This window comes from Microchirus variegatus (assembly GCF_963457635.1).
Source record: "Microchirus variegatus genome assembly, chromosome: 1".
Classification (NCBI taxonomy): domain Eukaryota; kingdom Metazoa; phylum Chordata; class Actinopteri; order Pleuronectiformes; family Soleidae; genus Microchirus; species Microchirus variegatus.
In genome coordinates, this window is record NC_139802.1 from 40,545,937 (window position 1) to 40,566,824 (window position 20,888).

At 42.0% G+C, this 20,888-nt stretch overlaps 1 protein-coding gene across 2 annotated transcripts in view; it reads right to left on the reverse strand.

Annotated features, from left to right (window-relative positions):
* adamts6 (ADAM metallopeptidase with thrombospondin type 1 motif, 6) overlaps positions 1 to 20,888 on the reverse strand; it is a gene marked incomplete at both ends in the record, with an annotated part of 90,911 nt that overhangs the window by 54,537 nt on the left and 15,486 nt on the right. For both annotated transcript variants that reach the window (XM_083887815.1, XM_083887816.1), the window contains 3 exons: positions 5,125 to 5,266; positions 13,052 to 13,198; positions 17,959 to 18,064. In XM_083887815.1, the coding sequence (XP_083743941.1) occupies positions 5,125 to 5,266; positions 13,052 to 13,198; positions 17,959 to 18,064 (395 nt within the window). The remainder of the gene's footprint in view (positions 1 to 5,124; positions 5,267 to 13,051; positions 13,199 to 17,958; positions 18,065 to 20,888) is intronic.

Genomic DNA, 20,888 nt, shown 5'->3' on the forward strand with positions numbered 1-20,888 from the left:
AAGGTCAGCGGCTGGGGCCCTTAACCAACATGGATGAGAGCCTGATTGATTTACACAAAGCGAGAACAAGCCAGCGATAAAAAAGGCCAGAGGCAGTCAGTCTAATATAGCCATCAAAGCGTGTTTATTTTTCATACCTTCAGCTCCCAGTGTTGCTCAGGTTTAACCAAAGGCTTATAGTCAAAACAAGGAAGCGGGAAGAATAGTCACCAAAAACAAATTAAAGCTATAAATTACACTAATTACTTCTCTTGATGTCTGTGTTACTCTTCCCACCTCTGAGAGTCTTGTACTTGATGCTCCTGTGAATCGAGGACCTTTAAAGTCTCTGGATTTATTAGAGTCTCTGAAGGCATCATGGGCCAGATCCACTGAAATATTGCTCCGATATTGCTACACATAAATTTAATGAAATACAAAAGAGTATTTTTTTGCAAGTTTTGATTGAAGCGCAGCATATTTGTGTGTACGTGTGTTGATATTTCTCAGCATCACCATCACCACTACTGACTTGATTAGCTTTTATTCTGTTGGGTTAGGGTTACTCTTTTGATGAATAAAAGTGTGATTTTTTTTTTTTTTTTACTTGGAAATATTGTATAGGTGACCCCAAACTTTTGAACGGTACTGTGTGTAAAAATGTCCTCAGTTACATAACTGTATTTCATGGCTTTTATCACAGATATTTAAGTCTCTGTGATTAGGAGCTTAGATGCTAACCTCCGCAAGCTAGCTAATTTTTCATGAGCTAGCTTTCCTTCTCAGAGTTTCCTTGTGGACTTTTTGGGTCTTGCTTGGAGATGCCTTGTTATTATTACCTTTATTTGTTTCTGTCCTTGTGTATCTTGTATTGGTTTTCTTCCTGTTTTACTTTATAGTGTTTCCTGCTTGCATGTCCTCTGGATTACGTTTCACCTGATTAGCTGATTAGCTGCACCTGTGCCTTGTGTTTCACCTGTTTTCCTTTTGCCGTTGAACGATAACAAAATAACTCCTTCAGAAATGACTGTCTTACAAACGTGAGTATCAAATTACATGGCACTCAAGACTTAAATGTAAATGTTTCAACGTAGAACAAAGTGAGGGACTAACTAACTAACATACAGACACTGCTGTAGCTAGCAAGATGCTTCGGGTAAACAGCTAATGAATTGGGATGTTATGGGTTTGTCCTGAGTGAGTCTCAGGCTACGTTTACAAGATGACGGTCTGGACAGAAGACGCAAAAGTGGCGTCGCGTCTTCACTTTTTATTCTGCGATTAGACGAGCGTTTTTTCGGGAGAAAATCTGGGTGCATACGGTGGCGCAAAAGTGTGTGGAACTCGATTGGGCAGCTAGGTGGTGGAGAGCATTCAAGTTTTCCACCCTGGAGGGTAATTTCAGATTTTTGCGCCCCAAAGAAATCACTGTCACCATCTAAACGAAAGGCACTTCCGATTTTTTTACTCGCAAGCGTCCTCATATAAACGGGGCCTCAGCCTGACTCAGTTCATGAGAATGGTCTAATTCTCATATGAGAAAACGCATCCCAGCTGCCTCAAACCATAATTATGCAGCATTATGAATGATTTGAGAAAAGTCTGTATACAACATTTTATTTATAACCCACTATAGTAATAATAATCTCTGCGTTGCTGTTCATAAACCAGCTGAACGGAACATGCCAGGTCACATGCGGCGGTAAATTTTCCTCTCTGTCCTTGAGATGAATTAACATGATGGAGCGCAGTGTCCAGAATTCTTGTTTGTTGTTGTTTAAACACTTACAAATCATGTTGTTATCTTCCAGTCTGAGCTGAAGCAACGGTCGTTCTCCATGAGAAATATTAAAACTACATTGTGACATATTTATAGATAGATTATAGATAAAACTTTGATTTATTCCGGTGTAAGTTCTCTGCCTTTCCCATCACTGGTCCTCTCTAGAAACTGAAAAAATATCTTCATGTGGAAAAGCTCAATAGGTAATGGTTGAGTTTTAGCGACCAGTTGGAGACCAGACTCTTCATTTCTGTAATCCATTTCTCTGGTCATGTCCTGTCCTGCATGCGGCTGCAGAGGGCATCTCTTTCACAGATGGCTGTATAAAATAGATCTGATTGTCAGACGAAAAACATCCAATCTTGCCCCGCTGAATCATTGCTGGAACCCGATCTGCTCATAAATCTCATAAATGTGTCTTTCATGCTGATCTGAAACCACAATTATGAGCTTAGGAGCCAAAATAACAGGGCTTGATTTGAGGCCTGTTATAATCTGCTGTCAGACGTTTCTTTCAGTGACATGAAATAACCATGCGATCTCAGTCTAATCTCGATTTCCCAGATCAAATGGGAGCACTTCCTTTGTTCCTATAATGTGCCCAAATATTTATGTAACATCACATTATTTTCTTTGATTCTTTCATTTTACCGCGACGCTGCTAATCATCTGTCATCATCTGCCTGTGTCACTTTATCATGTTTTTTCATTTGAGGTTAAAAATAATGATGACGATGATAATAATAATATAATAAAAAGTTGAAAGGAAAACAAGACAATGGGTGTGAAAAGACCTGTAAATTAGCTCTAACTGTCAAACGGTAATGACACAATTATCTTCTTCATGTTTTACCTCTCTTTGATTTCGACCCTGAAACATAAACTGTTATTATTTCCTTATTACAACCCGCAGGGGATTGAAAATCACACACAAGTCAATCCAACTTAAACAGTTTTAAATCATTGCTTTCAGACCTTGTGTCCTAAGGCGCACAGCTATTTATCAATTATAAATCATCAACCAGCGTTTCAGTGATTAATTGGTATTTACTTGTTTCTTTGGTCCTCCGTGAGACTTAACTCAATATATTTGGTTTGTGGACAAAACAATGAGGTTTGGCGGGAAGTTTTCTGACATTTAATGGACCGGGAAAAGAACTGATAAATTGATCAATATTGAAAAGTAAAAAAGAAAATTCTACAGTTCATAAAAATCCAGTAATTCAGTATTTTGTTGTTATATTGTTTTAAAGGCGCCATATGTAAGAATGTGGCCAAAACCGGTCACTGCACTCAAATTCTATTCCGCATTAGCATGCTACTACTTTGCGGCTAACTTGGCGAACCAAAGGTTTCCAAAGGTAAGCTAGCGATGCAACGATTAGCTAATGCTAACCAAAAATGAAAACATTTGCATTGTGCCTAATGAGATCGCACAGTGTTTGTATTATGTTAGCCTAATACTACGTTCCTTATCATGCATTACCATAACTAAAAAAGCTCCCAATATAGGAATACATAAAGTTGGATTGGATTGGAAGTGCAGAGGGAACAAAGGACAATTTATCTTTACTGGTGCAAGATATAAACCTGTATAAACTCATCTGTTTCTGTATGTTACTTACTAAATCTGTCAGTCCTGTTGACAAAATATTCATAGTAACATAACATTTAAACCAGGTACCACTTGATTTGTATTTGAGCCGCTAAGACATTTAAGACTTTGTCTGACTGTTAAAGGTCCAGGTGGGAATCACGACTGGAACAGTAGGAAAATATAAGCTTTTATGATCTTTATTTAAAAACTGAATGAAATGAATATATTAAGGTCAAGGTGAATGTAAAAGCAGTCTGGAGTGTCCCTGATAAATAATTAGAAAAGAAGAAAAAAAGAAGAAGCAATAACAGGCCTTTACTGGGTCATATTGCATTTAAAAAACAGATGTGCCTGCATGGAGAGCATGTCCAGATGAAAATGAAGTTGGTTTGATGAAAAAGGAAAGCCATTAACAATAATTTGACAAGCTATTTTAGCCATGTGGTATGCACTTTAGAGTCCCTGATTTTAACTGTTTCCCATTCACAGTGAGGTGCTTCATCCTGTGCTTCAACACTGATGAAGATGAAGCCCGCTGAACGTCATACTACTGAGCTTTGGCCTCGATATAGGCAAGAACAAAATGATATGTATACATTATATAGGCAACAACAGTATCTGATTATCAGAAGTTCTAAGGAACAGTTACTTTAAGTGATTTCTTGGGAAACTGTTGACAATAATTGTTTTGATATAGCATGTATATAATGGGGGCGATGGTAGCTTAGTGGTAGAGCAGGTTGTCTTTCAACTGGAAGGTTGTAGGTTAGAATCCTGACTCCACTAGTCTACATGCCAATGTGTCCTTGAGTCCTTGGGGCCAGCTTTGACTGAAAAGTGCTATATAAATGCAGACCATATAAAAACATAAGGTAAGCGTCCATTCCAAGACTGCTTTATCCATTCAGGCTGCTGTCGAAATATGGCACAAGACCCTAACCCAAGATGGCGGCTGCCAAGCACAGGGTTCTTCTAAAGCTCAGAAAACCACATTTTTATTTTGAAAATGAAATGAGACCAGGCTGATTAAGCCTTTCAGCTCTACACGACTCTCTTTGTATCTCTCAGTATAGCATCATTATAATTCATTCATTCATTCTCGTGTAACCTGCAAAACTCCCATGCTGCTCACAGGAAGTGATTCATTTTATGTAAAACACAGGCGGGAGGCAACAGCAACATTGCGCAAGTAAATTGAGACAGCTGCAAACAGAGGTTGACTGGAAAATTCTACAGCTCAAAAAATCCAGTAAATCAGTATTTTGTTGTTTATGCTGTTTTTGTGTTTTAAAGGCGCCATATGTAAGAATGTGGCCAAGGTTTCGTTTTCCCCGCGAAACTAGAAAAGCACTCGGAGAGCGCAGACCTCCACCAAGGCAGCTCAGTGCCTACAAAACACACCCTGCCAACGTGTAGCGTCTACGGATCACGCCCAAAATGTAATCACTTGTTCCTGGTACCATTGCAGACAATTCCTGAAAATTTCATCTAAATCCGTCCATGACTTTTCTAAAACATATACCTCCTGGCGGAGGTCAACAACAACATTCACAAGAAGTAGGGAGTATATTCAACCTCTGCCAATAAATCCTCCTATATGTTTGTCCTTAAATGGTGTAAAATACCTTTGCATTTGTTTACTTCAAAGTCAAATGTAATCCAGTGTGGGTCTGGTGTCTTCACTGTAACAAGCGGCACCCCTTTAAACACAGTATAAAACAGGAACAGAACATGTGAGGTGGTGTGCAGCGGCGTGGTTTCTTACCCCATACTTGCACTGGCGTGATGAGGCGCCGTACTGGAAGCGACACTGCTCGTCTGCGTCGTACACCTGCCCCGGGGCCACTGTTGGGTACAGGAAGTCTCGTTTCAGAGGTTCATTGTCCAGACACGTCCCCCGACCTGAGCTGTCAAAAAAACAAACCTACAATAGGATTGTTTCTTACACAAAGGAGCCATTCTGCATGGTTAAAACAACCCCAACCTCCTCACCCTCTCTCTCTCTCTCTCTCTCTCTCTATTAGAACTTGGCTGGTGTTGTTTAATTTTACCACTAAACTACCACTGTAGGAGGAAGCTTGTCAAAGATAAAAAACGACATATAATTAATGTTGATATTACACATCAACGCCTCCTAATCAAAAAGGCAGAGCCATATTCCTGGAGGCGGCGGGGGGAGGGGAAAGGCTGTCGGCCGATCTGCCCGTCTTAAAAAACCTACAACTTTTCCCCTGATTGTACGGTTATGTGGTCCACCGTTCACTGTGTCACTTGTTCTACTGGATCCACGACGGAGCCAATAAAACGACAGAGCAGAGCAGAGAGGAAGAGAAGAATCTGGAGTGAGCCACGGGTCATATGTCCAGGCCTAGGATTATGTTTAGTCTGTTTTGTCAGATAGAAATATGTGCACTCAAGAGGAACTCTCGAAAGACACATACACTAACACACACAGTCACAGCAAAAAAAAAAAGAAAGAAAAAAGAAAAGAAGGAAAAATCAGTCTTGTGTCTGTTTATTTGGGTTCAGACACTGAGACTGTTTAACTGTTTGCGTCGCTGTATGAATGCTTCTCAGCACTCACACATTAATATATATTCTTTTGACCTTTCGTCACAGAGGAGACAAAAAATATAACACAAAAGACAAAGTGCTGATAAACAAACACAGATGTGTTCATTCCTACCTTCTCTATTCCTTCTCCCCGAGTAGGATTTTACTCAAGGCAGAAATATTACTACAACTATTTACTACAACACACTGCAGTGCTATTTTCCAGCTGTGGCAGCTGCAACATGCAGGAGACTCCTTCCCATCCCTCAACAGGAAAAGTGGGCCTGGTGACAACAATAATGTAGAGCTAGGCTTGGTGATTGAGCGCAGTGAGACTTAGGCCCAGAAGACTTGAAAGGAGAAGATTGAGGACTAAAACTAACGTCCCATGTATTCCCACTGGACAAAATATCAATTGACTAAAGACGAAGGTGAACGTGCTAATTTCTAACTTCTTTGTCTGCTTCGTTTTATGCAGCGGTGCAAATCCCGACATCATTTCCAACCGTTATGACCGTTACAACCTATAGATTCACCTTAATAATCCATCCCTACCTCAACATGAAATACACTATTAGAAATAAAAGTGTTAAGTAGGACCATATACGGTTCTTTGGCTTGTCCTCATAGGAGAACCCTTTTTGGCTCCACCTGGAACTCCACCAAGAACCCTTTTAAAACCCTTTATTCAGGAAAGGGGTTTTTCCGATGGTTCCAGGATCAAAATGGTTCTTACTGGAACCATCAGTGTTACCAAGAACCCTTGACAAACCCTTTCTTCGGGAAAGGGTTTTTCAGATGGTTCCAGGTAGACCCTAAGCCCTTGTAGAAGGACCCTTTTGGAACCCTTATTTCTAAGAGTGTAGCAGAGCAGTCAGGGAATCACTTGTGGAGACATTTCAGCAGACAACATTAAAGCACAGTATCAGATCGGACATCTCTACAGTTGGATCGAAAATTTCCGATCCATGAATTATTGTACGTCTATATCGGAAACCGATACCGATACTTGATCGGATCGGCCCCATCCCATTAAAGCAGGGACTTGACTTTCTTGATTCTTGCAAGTATGACTTCGGACTTGCTTGAGACTTGAAGGATAAAACTTGAGATTTGCTTGTGTCTCTTCTTATGGGGGTTATTTCCTATCTTAATTGAAGAGCGTATTATCTTGATTGGAGAGCATTATTTATTGATTTCACGTTCAGATTTTTGTGATATTGTCTCTCAAATCTTTGCTCTTGCACTCAAATTTGCTGGATTTTTGCGGATCTCTGCTCTGCTCTCGGATTAGAAGGCCGGCTAGCGTTGACCAATCAGATTATCCCTGCTACTTTGCGGATGCGTTCGCTGTACTTCAAGGAGCGCCACATACGGGCTGGCACTCTTTCAACCAGGTTTATCCACATCCAAATGTGGTTCCCTTTATTTTCTTTGACGACTTTTGTAATAAAATATCAGTTAATCGATACACGAGCGCCCATGCTTTTCATTACAATAGCTAGATAAAGTATAACACTAGCCACATCTAGTTTTTATGTTAAAGCTTTAGACATGGTTATGGAGGCCACACACACTTCACACAAGAAAATCTAACATTATTTTCTTTCCAAAGTATAACTTATGTTCCAGGCCAAGAAGTACGAACCTTCTCTCCTTCTCTTTTCACCTCTCATCCTTCCTTCACTTGTCTCCCCTCCTCTCTACGTCCACTGATCTCAGTGACTGAATGGAATAATCCTGTTTCTTGGCTCTCATTCCTCAGAGGACCCTCTCCTCATCACAGAGCGAGATCACTCTGAGGCCCTGAGACCGCCCTGTACACTGAGAGTCTCAATATTTATTGGTTTGGAGCGAGACAAAATAGTCAACGTTTAAACAGAGAGGCTTATTTGACGTTGTCGCGAAGGCTTCCTGTGTGACAGATGCAGCCAAATTCATTATGCTGAGTGGAAATAGCCTTTAATATATGCGGGAACGCTGGCAGCCCTTGAACTCTGACACAGGTCATCCACGTTTAAACGTCACTATCTCGACTAGATCCAGGCAGCAGTGAAAACAGCAGCGTGATTATATCAGACTGACCTAACAGTTATCATAAGGCACAAATCTAATATGAACTTCAATAAAACTCATGCTCTCGGGGAGTTTAATAGACCCAAAACTGCTTGGCTTTTAACATTTATAGCAAACTGGCATGCAGACCTGAGAGACTAAACTGCGTCTGAACTGTGAGTGCATTCATGAACCATTCCTAAAAAACCCAAACAAAGCTGCGCATATTGCCCGAGCAAGACGGAGAATCTAGGCCAACACCGCAGCCAAAGTTGTTTACTTGGCAAGAAGAAGCACGTACGACATCCAAAACCCTGATTGAGGGAGAGAAAGGGAGGATAATTGGAGTTTACAGACAGAACCCTTTTGTAAGACACATAAAAGCTAAAGGCAATAAAACCCTAAATGAAAAGACAAAGCTTGAGCCACAGAGTGATACAAATGGAGGTATAACGAGCTTAAGCAAGGAGCGATTCGGCCTTTGTGTCTCTTTTGCAGCCTCGGTCGTCCTCAGACACTCGTGCCAGAAAATGGACAGAGCGGCAGAGAAGTGGTTCTTTGTGTCCCGGCTGGAAACTGGCATATTCTGCAATACTGTCATCTCTGTCACAAGTGCTGCTCGCTAACCCCGCTTTAACAGCTTTCAGCCGGAAACATCATCTGACAGCCACAGACGCTATTATCCGCTTTCTTGGAGGGCCTTGCCTACTAAACGCGAATGCACACACACACAGAGAAAGAGAAACACACCGCAGACTTGCAACACATCCAACCAACACTTAACCACAGGGTTTGCGAGGGGCTCTCGGTCTTAGTGATGAGCCATCAAGCTAGACTGTAGGGAGAATACACAAAGGAGTTTCTCTGCTTGCATTATTTGTGGCTCTATGACTACAAAATTGAGATATTTGCACCCCCAAAGCTTGAATACCTAGTGTCTATTATCCAGAGGAGAATAAATGACAGCGTAGAGAGGGAATGTTGTGTTCTGCGTGTTTCTGTTCCCACAAACCAGTGTTTTTCCACATACACAAATCATATAAACGCCAGAAACATGAAGTTTAATATGCATGATAACAGAAGAAGGCTGCACTGGAGGTCCCTGTTTAAAATGCCCATACGGCCCAAATCTGTTATATTATGACCTTTTAATTGTTATACCTGTCTGTCCACAGCACAGGCAAGTTATCCAAATGTTATGTTGTCAAATGAGATCTCACGATGCTGACTGAGCTCCATACACTCTTAGAAATAAGGGTTCCGAAAGGGTCCATCAACAAGGGCTGAGGTTCTACCTGGAACCATTTGCTTCTCAATGGTTCTTGGTGACACTAATTTTGATCCAGAGAACCCTTTAAAACCCCGTTCCTGAATAAAGGGTTTTAAAAGGGTTCTTGGTGGAACCCTCCAAAAGAATTCAAGGTGGAGTTCTGCCTGGAGCCAAAAAGGGTTCTCCTATGAGGACAAGCCAAAGAACCTACTATGGTTCTACTTGGCACTTTAATTTCTATTATCTAGTATACATATGACTCTCTTCGACTCTTTTCAAGTGCTAGGGATGGTGCCGATCCGACCCAGTATCGGGTTCAGATACAGACGTACATGAATTCATGGATCGTAAATTTCCAATCCAACTGTAGAGATGTCCGATCCGATACTGTGCTTTAATGTCTGCTGAAATATCTCTACAAGTGATTCCCTAACTGCTCTACTAGCTAACCCTAACCCTAACCGGCTGCAAAAAGTGGAATGGATTTCCTGAGTCTCCGACAACAAAAATATTGCCAGGGGTCTGTAAAGTCGCTGTAAAGTCGTACATATCATATTTGAAGTTTATTAAAGTCTTATATAAAATCAATAATAATGATGATAATAATATTAAAGCAAACAGAGCATCCATATCGGCATAGTATCGGTATCGGCAGATATCCAAATTCAGGTATCGGGATAGGAAGTGAAAAAAAAGTGGATCGGAGCATCCCTAACTGCACATAAAATACAATAAAGCCCGCGAAAACTAAATTCTGCAGCTCGGAAACTTGATGGGATAAATACTCTTTGTCTCCACCCGCCACCTGTGCTACAGTTGTATACACACAAGCGCTCCCCTCGGTGTTGCTTTGATAGAGCCTGTTTATAGAAGGATGCAGCGTATAAATAATTTTACATGGATTCTGTTCAAGAGGCGGAATAATAACCAAACGTTATGAGTTGCAGCTTTAAGACTGACTCTTTTTTTCTCACAATAAACACATTCCTATGGTAGAAAAACGGGGAAGCTCTTATTGTGACGCAGCCTCAGGAATTACACCGTGGTCACCTCTGATGCTGCGCTGAAAAACGTGATCATTCTCGGCATTTTTCACCCACATATCGAGTTTTACATCTCGCAGGGGGTCAGGCTACGGTTACGGTTACTTTTGACTGACGTCTGTGTTAAAACAATGTGATTTTGTTTGGGTGCAGTGTAAACAGAAACAGCAGCTGCTGAGACGCTGCTAAAGGAGCATTACGTGCTGTAATAATGGATCGACTGGGCCTGGAAACGCTGCACAGTGAAATCGGGACGTGACACCTGGTGCAGCAAAAAAGGCCTTTTTCAGCAAGAACTTCAACTTAGTGCCGACTCGAGCATGTTTTTCTATTTCTGTTGTACATAACCTGAATCTGTCCTATAGTTTCACTATGTCAGCACAGCTCTAGCCAATAGTTTACATCGGCCCTGCCGCTGCTGTAAGATGAGGAATCTTTGACCTCATTCTCTGATAGTTAAAGAAGAATAGCACGCCTCTCATGTGAGGAAACAATCCTGACCACTTTCTGATTGTTATTCCTAAACAATGAAGCCATTTCCCAGCAGTGACCGAGTCCTTGCAGAATGCACTTTTATACTTCACGGTTATAGCCTGCTCTGTCCTCGTGTGAGAGCACGAAAATGGATTTCTTTTGAGATCGGGCTGCTCCTCCTTCAGGGGTTTTTGACCCGAAAAGAAATATGGATCATCATCATTAATGTCTGTTTAAAAACAGCTACACTGTAGCGTTCCACGGTTTAATGTGCTCTCACGACACTCTTAGAAATAAAAGTGCTAAGTAGAACCATATAAGGTTCTTCGGCTTGTCCTCATAGGAGAACTCTTTTCGGCTCCAGGTAGAACCTTTTTATAAAGCTTCCACCTGGAACCATTTTGGAGGGTTCCACCAAGAACCCTTTTGGAAAGGGGTTTTAAAGGGTTCTCTGGATGAAATGGTTCTTACTGGAACATTGGTGTTACCAAGAACCCTTGAAAAACTCTATCTTCAGGAAAGGGTTTTTCAGAAGCAAATGGTTCCAGGTAGAACTTCAACCCTTGTAGAAGGACCCTTTTGGAACCCTTATTTCTAAGAGTGTTCTAATTTCACAGTAAATGACATTGTTTTATTTTAAAGGCTTTAAATGTGATCATTCACTCTGAAACCCCTGGTGCAACCAAGTTAACATACCGTATGCTATGTTCTTGGTAACACTAATGGTTCCAGTAAGAACCATCTTGATCCAGAGAACACTTTAAAAACCCCTTTCCTGAATAAAGGGTTTTAAAAGGGTTCTTGGTGGAACCCTCCAAAAGGTTCTACCTGGAGCCAAAAAGGGTTCTCCTATGAGGACAAGCCGAAGAACCTTATATGGTTCTACTTAGCAGTTTTATTTCTAAGAGTGTAACTGGTTGCAAAAAGTGGAATGGATTTCCTGAGCCTCCAATAACAAAAATATTGCCAGGGGTCTGTAAAGTCGCTGTAAAGTCGTACATATCAGACTTGAAGTTTATTAAAGCCTTATATAAAATCAACAATAATGATGATAATAATATTAAAGCAAACAGAGCTTCCATATCTGAATGGTATCGGCATCGGCAGATATCCAAATTCAGGTATCGGGATCGGATTGGAAGTGTAAAAAAGAGCATTGTAATTATTCCATTTTAGAGGACGGTGTTATACAATGCACAATGGAAGTTACTGTAGTGGCAAGACGGTGGTTCAGATTGATTGCCTTAAAGCATTTATCATCATGTCATTTGTTGGCAGACTACACTCCTTTATTTTTAAACAACTTCTCATATGTCCTATTGATTCTTTCCTGTCATTTCCACTGACGTTGTCATGATTTTTTTGGAACCCTGCTGTTTTCTAAAAACAATATAATTTGTTCAAAATGCTAAACTGGACCCTACCCCGTCTTCAGGCTCTTTTAGGGTGCTTTCACACCTACAGCATCAGAAATGAAGCCCATATTAAAAACCCGTATTGCAGAATCATTTGACCCGGGGGAATGACTGCTGCTTACACACATTCCCCTGATCAAAAAAAAAAGGTTTAAATCCAGCAGTTAAAAACGCATTTTATCAGTTGGGAATAAGGTATTAGTTCTACCATTATCAAAGGTATCAAACCACTCTGACTGCCTCATTCATGCATTGTCTACTGGGCACTACATGGACACAGTGAGAACATGCAAACTCCACACATAAAGGTCCTTAGTCGGACCAGGGTCATTTTGCTGTAAGGCAACAGTGCTAGCCACTATACCGCCCTGACTGTCTCATTATTTTTCCCGTTTTCCAGGAATCAATCTTCAAAAACGTCACCAAAGTGCCTCGTCTTTGTTTATTCGTACGCTCTCGGTTTTTGTTTTCTTTAACTTGTTAAAAAAAACAAAAAAAAAACAGTGGCAAAGTGGTTGAAGGCAACTGACCGACGCACATCACCACCAAGGACCACACGAGCGCTAACATCGCCCGCCTTGTGGTGCAGGGATGCAATGGACGAAGGCACCCAGTTATCATGCACAGCCGCAAGGAGGTCTGGCAGGAGTCTCCGTGATGAAACGGATGGGAATGGAGTGGGGAAGGACTTGCATACAAGGCGGCCTAGTGGGTCACCACAAGGGCCTGCCAGTGGCAGTGGGTTGTGAAGTGAGACGGCTGCAGGAAAACAGGCATGCACCTTTTTCTGGACCGCACACACACACACACACACACACACACATAGAGGCAAATCTAAACACACTCAGACAGCCCCAATGGGATCAACCATCATCCACTTACTCGAGAAAGCTGGTGATGTAGTCTTTGCTGCAGGCAGACCAGGAGAACGGGTGGGTGTTGGCTGTTATGTGAGCAGCCATCAGTTTGGCTGTCTCGTGGCCTTTGGTACCGCAGGAGTTCCCGATCCCATCATGGTTCATCCCAAAACTAAAAAAAACAAACAAAAAGTGTTAAATAAAATTGACTGTGACGATGACCCTTTCTTTGGCAGTTAAAGGACCAGTGTGTAGGACTGAGTGACCCTTTCCCCAAGCACATCAGGGAATTACGGTGTCCTTCTAGGCTCAGCTTGTCTTAAGAATTGGATAGAGCACCGCCCCCTCTGCCTTGCAGACAATTTTATTCAGTGGCCACTCGTGGTACTGCAACATTTCAACTAAGAAAAGTACCTTTACTTGGTAGGTGTGGTCTGTGCTGTCCCCGATGGCCGCATCAGCGAGATACATAGCGCAATGTCATAGTCGTGTGACGGCAACGACACCCAATGCAACACAAAGGACAACAATGGAGGACATCGACACATCGCACTTTACCAGCAACTCAAAATGGAACAGTTGGGGTTGGTTATTTTGGTACTATTCCTAATGCAAACGCCAACAAATACAAAGTTCTCCTCCATGGAAACAGCTATAAATCACTCTTAGAAATAAGGGTTCAAAAAGTGTACTTCTACAAGGGCTGAGGTTCTACCTGGAACCATTTGCTTCTGAAAAACCCTTTCCTGAAGAAAGGGTTTTTCAAGGGTTCTTGGTAACACTAATGGTTCCAGTAAGATCCATTTTGATCCAGAGAACCCTTTAAAACCCCTTTCCTGAATAAAGGGTTTTAAAATGGTTCTTGGTGGAACCCTCCAAAAGGGTTCCAGGTCCTGGAGCCAAAAAGGGTTCTCCTATGAGGACAAGCTGAAGAACCTTATATGGTTCTACTTAACATTTTTATTTCTAGGATTTTACAAAGCTTGACGTCTTGTTGAGACGAACAAAGCAGGAAAAGCAAGAGCTGCTTGGTGTCCTCCTTTGTTGTGCACCAGTACAGCGTCTATGCATCTCGCTGATACGACCATCAGGCACAGCCTACCACTGAGACAAGAACCTAGCAGAGCTCTGTGGGCCTCTGCATACACACAGATCTGGAAAGTATGACAATATACTGTGTATATAACATATTTTTAATACAATTCTTGCTTATAATGTTATACACTGGACCTTTACTTGCTCAATTTAGATGAAAGGACGCAGGAAAGTCAAGGAGGATGCCTTCGCTCACTGGCTTTGGCTGTAAAGTTCGAGCTCTGTGGCACTGAAAACAGCTGTGAGAGGGAGAGCCACAGGTCAAGGGTCAACCCTTGTCTGGAACTCGACAGGAACGAAAAGAGTTCTAATCACTACTCTGATGCCTGCTTGTCAATCAACGCCTGCAGGTCTGAGCAGGCCGTGACGTGGGAGTTGCCACCAGCTAAAGAGAGGATGTGTGTGTGTGCATGTTTGTGTGTGTGTGTCCTTTATCAATGGCAGAGCTCAGGGAGAGACCCGAAACCCAAGTAGCTCCCAAACCTTGTGGTCTGTTATGAAAGCTGCTCAAGAATTTATTTCACACCGAGGGCGAAAATAAATCATTTTAACAATTCATTTTAAAAAGAAAACCTTATCTGTCTGGATATCATTTGAGCGAGAATCTCAGGTTACGGCAGGAGGTCGTAGCTTTCTTTTCCTCTCAGTCCAGGAGCACAAATCAGGTCTAATGTATAAAACAAACCCAACCACATTGCACAGCCTGAACCTGTTTTTCTAAGGCTGGCGTTTATGACATTTTACCCTACTCTGGAAATAAATCAGCCCGCTTGAAACCCCACTGCACTGTGTTTTTTTTTAATACATCCTCAAGAAGCAGAGACTATTTTTACAACTGCCCCACAACAGAAGCAGACATGAGACATAATAAAGGAAATCGCCATCTTGCTGAACTCTCTCGAGAGGGATATGTAGACTAATACATCATCATTATTTTGCTTTATATTCAGTAAGAAAGAGCCAGAGGTATGTGGACACTGACATTTACATGAGGAAATATGCAAAGATACAGTTCAAGATGTCTGTGGTGGGAAAGAAGGGCAACATGCAGGCCCCATGTAGTCGCTCATGTTTGTTTAACAACAATTATTAAAGCACTCAGTCGTGAAAGGCGATAAAGGGTTTTTAAAAGGATCTGCAGCAAAAGACAGAAACTCATTGGCTGTCAGTGTAGACACAAGTCAGATTGGAGTTGGACTCACGAGAATGGAGTCGCGAATATAATGACTTTTGACTCCACTTGTCAAAATCAAAAACAGACACAGTTTGACTTTGGCTTTAACACCAGATGACGTGTGACCTCAGTTGGACTTTAAGCCTCCCTTGACTTGGAATGACTTGACCCCATGAGGAAAAGTGAGTTCATTCAAGGACAAGTTAGCAGCTTATATGACAACCTTCTAACTTTAGTTTGAATAATTAATTTTTGTTTTAAAACTGTTTTCCTTTTCCAATTTGCTCTGAGTCATGATGACGGTCTGAACAGAAGACGCAAAAGTCACTTTTTATACCGTGTTTGGACGAGACGTTTTCGGGAGGAAATCTGCGTGCATACAGTGATACAGAAGTGTGTGGAATTCGATTGGGTATGCATGCTAGGTTGTGATACACTACACTCTTAGAAATAAGGGTTCCAAAAGGGTTCTTCTACAAGAGCTGAGGTTCCACCTGGAACTTCTGAAAAACCCTTTCCCGAAGAAAGGGTTTTTCAAGGCTTCTTGGTAACACTAATGGTTCCAGTAAGAACCATTTTGATCCAGAGAACTCTTTAAAACCCCTTTCCTGAATAAAGGGCTTGAAAAGGGTTCTTGGTGGGACCCTCCAAAAGGATTCCAGGTGGAACCTTTATAAAAATGTATCGCACAAAACATAAATTAAAAAACAACACTATCAGCTTATTTCCTTGCCGTTATGCAAAATTGAAGTTTATCTTAATTTATGACAAAAGTATTCTTTATCCAAAACAATAAACCCAATGCAAAAAAGACCATTAAAGACACAAACATTGCCTGCTGCTCCTTTAGTTAACCACCAGGTAATATTTAATATTTCAGTACATGTAGGTCGCATTAATCCCTTCTACAGTTGTTTTCGTCAGGGCTTGTGCCCACAGTGTAACTCACAACAGCTGTAGGTGAGTTACACTGTGAACAGAAGATGTTCCCTAAAGCTGTTGCTGAACTGTATGTTCCTAAACATGACCACGCCAATGAAAACAGTAACAATCTGGGGGAAATAGAGGAAAGGAAAGACTAAACATGAAACTATCTCTGTAAAATTTGGAAGCCATGATGATGAAAACCTGTACAATAATGTCATTTTGTTTTGTTTTAAAGGTTTATTTTGACTGTTATGTTTCTTTTCATTCGTGAATAATCTGTTATTTAATTAATTATTGAGTGAATAGTGTCAACAAATGGTAAAAATCCCCTTGTTTTGTCTGACCAACAGGCCAAAACCTACATTTATTCTGTTTACTATCCTAAAAACACAGAGGCGCATCACAAAAGGAAGAGCTATGTCATAAATGGCTTGAAAAGCAAGAGTGTTCAAATGTAAACAGGAAACTTTTGATTTTAGAGCAGGCATTAGACATTAAGAAAGACATCTGTTATGGATCGAGGAGGTTTTGTGTTGTGACGTCGACCTATTTCTTGCCTTGACTGACTTCAGCGGACGAGCACTGCCATTCCACACAATGTCAACTTTAAAGGTCCCATATTATACCCTGTTTCTCCAAGTTAACCTAGTTCCCTGGTGTCCTAATAAACAGCCCTGTTCAGAACGCTCGGTTAAGAAGTATCTCTTAAAGGTCCACCTTAAAAAAAAAAGTAAAACGGAACTTAAGGGACAGGAAATTATATCAGCCACAGAGGCTACTGGGAGCTAACAGCAGTTAGCATTTGGAAAAGTGATCATTTGCAGGCTCTAGCAGGCCCATTGCCGTCATATATAACATGTATCCACTGGACAGATAAATCCTCTGAGGCTGGAAGTTTGTGTAGAACTCTGTGCTGCACTGTGGAGCCAAGAATAGAACTTTTCATGGACCTCGCCAGCACTCTCGTGTGTTTTACGGACAAAGCGGAGCTCCGAGACAACAATTCCAGGAATTTAGCGTCTTGTGACGTCCCAATGAGTTTTTTTCACACTTTGCAGACTGAGTCCCCATTATATGTATTAAAATGATTAAAAAGTTGATTTTGCATAATATGGGCTCTTTAATATTAACTTGGATGAACCCATCCACGTCTGCTAGTGATTTGATTCACCAATACGCAAGCACATATTTATTTTGCATTAGCATGCTACTACTTTGCGGCTACCTTGGCAAACCTGTTTCCAAAGGTAAGCTAGCGAGGCTACGATTAGCACAACTGTTGTGGCGTGGCTGACAGTCACAAAACAGCTAGCTATGCTAATGCTAATCGAAAAATGAAAACATTTGCGTTGTGCCTACTGAGGTTGCACAGTGTTTGTATTATGTTAGCCTTTACGTTCCTTATCATGCATTACCATAACTGACAAATCTTCTTCATCTCCCACTATAGGAATACATACTTCCTACGGGCACTGCACTAGTAATAGTCGAATGACAGCTTTCCCCCATTTGGAGAAAAGCAGATTATCTTTACATGACTCACACGACAGGTCGTAAATTTCAAGGGAACATTTTAAATACAAGAAAATGAGTGATTGCGACAAATTCTCTTGCACATGCAGATTCATAACTGACCTACAAAGCTGGCTGGCATCCTCCCATTTCTGCCATTTGTATCAGAAAATATATATATATATATTATTGCTGAACCTTAAAACATCTTTTTAAAAACTCACTTGTGGCCAATCTCGTGCGCGATGGTGAAAGCAGAGCTGAGGCCGATGTCTTCATTGATGCTGCAGCTCCTCTCCGGCTCGCACATTCCAGCCACCGAGGCCAAGCCTGGACACAAAGACGCACACGCATGCCAGACAAACATACAAACACACATTCTTAGCGGGGCGAGTCATAAAAAAAATCAGGATTCCACACACATGATCGGCCTGCTTCCAGCGGCGCTGAAAGACAATCTGCTGCTAATAGATTCACTTTGGGGGAAGCTGGGGTGTTGAGTTAAGCATCACTGGCTAGACAGCTTCTTTTTCCTTTTTTTTTTTCATTACTTCTTGCAAACTACAGAGACTGGTGGAAAACGTCTAGACAAGGGTTAAGATTTATACATTTCAATTCACAGTAACGGGGGGTCACCAAAATGCGAGCCAAGGAGGGGGGAATATAAGAACCCCCCTCCCCCCCCTCGCCCAACTCTGTGCCCCTGCAGAAACCTGTCAGAAAATATAGATGGTTTACTCATTTCCCAAGTCAGAGAACGAAAGGGGAAAGAGAAGAAAAAGAAAGAAAGGAAAAGAGAGAGAGCGCAGGGGAGGGAGGGGGGGGGAGGGTGTATAAACGTTAAAACCTCTCCATTATCCAGGTGTCACAAGTCCTTTTTCTCTAAAGCTTGACAGGTCAGATAGGGAGACAGGAGGCAATTCTTCACAGATTACATCTACAGGTGACTGCAGAGTGGATCATATGACAGCGCAAAGCAGGTGTGTGTGTGCGTCTGTTTGTGTGTGTGTGTGTGTGTGTTAGAGGATGTGTGCTACGGGAAAGAAGATTTTAATTAAGTTGTTTGTTGCAGGGAAAGACTGAAGGACACTCCGAGAGGGATGAAAGTTAAGTGAATTATTTGCATGTATTACTAATGGCTGTCTGCAACTGAACAAAATAACTTTCTCCATCCTAACACCGCAACGTTTGTGGTGTTTGCATCGCTAAAACGTCCAACAGTAACCCTAATACTTTTGGATAAAACCCAGACCTTCACATTCACATCCATATTTAGCACGTATTGTGACCAATTTCCCAGAAAAACCAGCGAGAGAAAATGCAAAATATTGTGCCTTACTGGAGAGCTGGAAGGCAGAACATATTCAAGTCCTTCCCCAAAAGAGAGAAGAAGAAAAAGAAAAAAAACGCTCAAACAATAAAAAGTTCAAACATTGCTGAGTAAGCCTGATCAATGCCAGGTAAATCTCTCTGTACTCTGGAATGTACCGGAGTTTTTTGAAATCTGGCGTCCGTGTCCGCATTCCCGCACTGGCACACCGCTGGGCGATTTGTGTTTTACATCATCCAGCGATGATTGGTTTACCAGAGCTCGACCGTGGCAACAGAGACAGTGAGTGCGACTACAACGACTGGCGGGGGGGGGGGGTGGGGGGGGAGTACGGAGGAGACAGAGACGTGGAAGGTGTTCAAGAAACGTTCCTGATTTCTCCAGATAAAATGTCACTTTGCATTCAGGAGGAGGAGAGATTACGGTCTAAGAAAGAAAGCAGTCAACGCAGAGGACAGAAATAGACTGAGGGCAGATACACGGAACAATCCATGTGTCTTGGACAAGGAGGCTTTGTAGCTGCTGCATTTATTCACTAATGACTTATTGAATGTATATTTTCTGTGGTGTTGTTTCTCTCATTGTAAGAGCAAGTGGACAAAAGTAGCTTTAAAGCTGCCGTCAGTGTGTTAAAATAGCTCTTTATTCTGACATACAGATGCAAGGTTCTTTAATTGTTCTGGCAGGAAATTGATTTCTTTAAATGAAGTGTGTCACACTTATCTACACTAGGGGGCGATATGCCCCCCTCTCAACTGGTTGGCATTGAGTATTTTTTGGAGTTGACCTATCACGTGACATACCACAATGACTATTTGTGTCATGTCCAGCTCAATTCTGTCTTTCTACCATCCATTAACTTCATAATATCAAACTCTTGTGTGTGCATATATATACGTGCTCAACGTCTTCTTCTCTGGTTTTTGGTCTATTTCTGTAGCAGTGCCACAGCACCACACACAGGACTGGCATATGTACTACAGTGAGTAAAGTAGTTTTGGAAGGTTTCGAGGCCATCCATCCATTATCTACCGCTTTATCCTCCACCGGGGGGTCGCGGGGCTGCTGTGCCTATCTCAGCTGACGTAGGGCAATAGGCGGGGAACACCCTGGACAGTTCACCAGTCCATCGCAGGGCCACAACCATTTTTTCACGCCCACGGTCAGTTTAGGGTGACCAATTTACCTAATCCCCATATTGAATGTTTTTGGACTGTGGGAGGAAGCCGGAGAACCAGGAGAAAACCCATGCACACATGGGGAGAACATCATGCAAACTCCTTGCAGAAAGGCCCTTGGTCCAACCGGGGCTGGAACCCAGGAACCTGGGTCTTCTTGCTGCTGTTGGTGAGTGTGACGTCATGTTTACGTGAATCCCGATTGTTAAAATTAGTTTCTAAAGTAACGCTAAACTTTAAAAACAGAGGCACACATACGCAGTACACAGGTACGCTGGTTATTTTCGCACGCTAACGGCGCTAATGCAGCTTACAGAGCTAACTGGTAAACGGTGCCTGGACTCCGGTGTTGCGGCACGTAAACATGGCGTCACGCGCGTCTTTTTCCAATCAGTTGTCATGGAAACGCGTCATGCGTTAGCCTGGTGCCCAGCGTTAGTATATAGTGACAGGAGTTGAATCACAACCCGATCAGCTGTACTCCAGTTCAGTGTGATCTCCAGAAATTCACTCTTACATTGACGTGCATGGATACAGCCCTAAAAACGGCAGTCAAACCGTCCAAACGTGCTATCGACAACCTCGACACACCTGCATTTGCGCGAGGGAGCGGCTACATAAATCACGCTTTGCTGGTCAGCGTTGC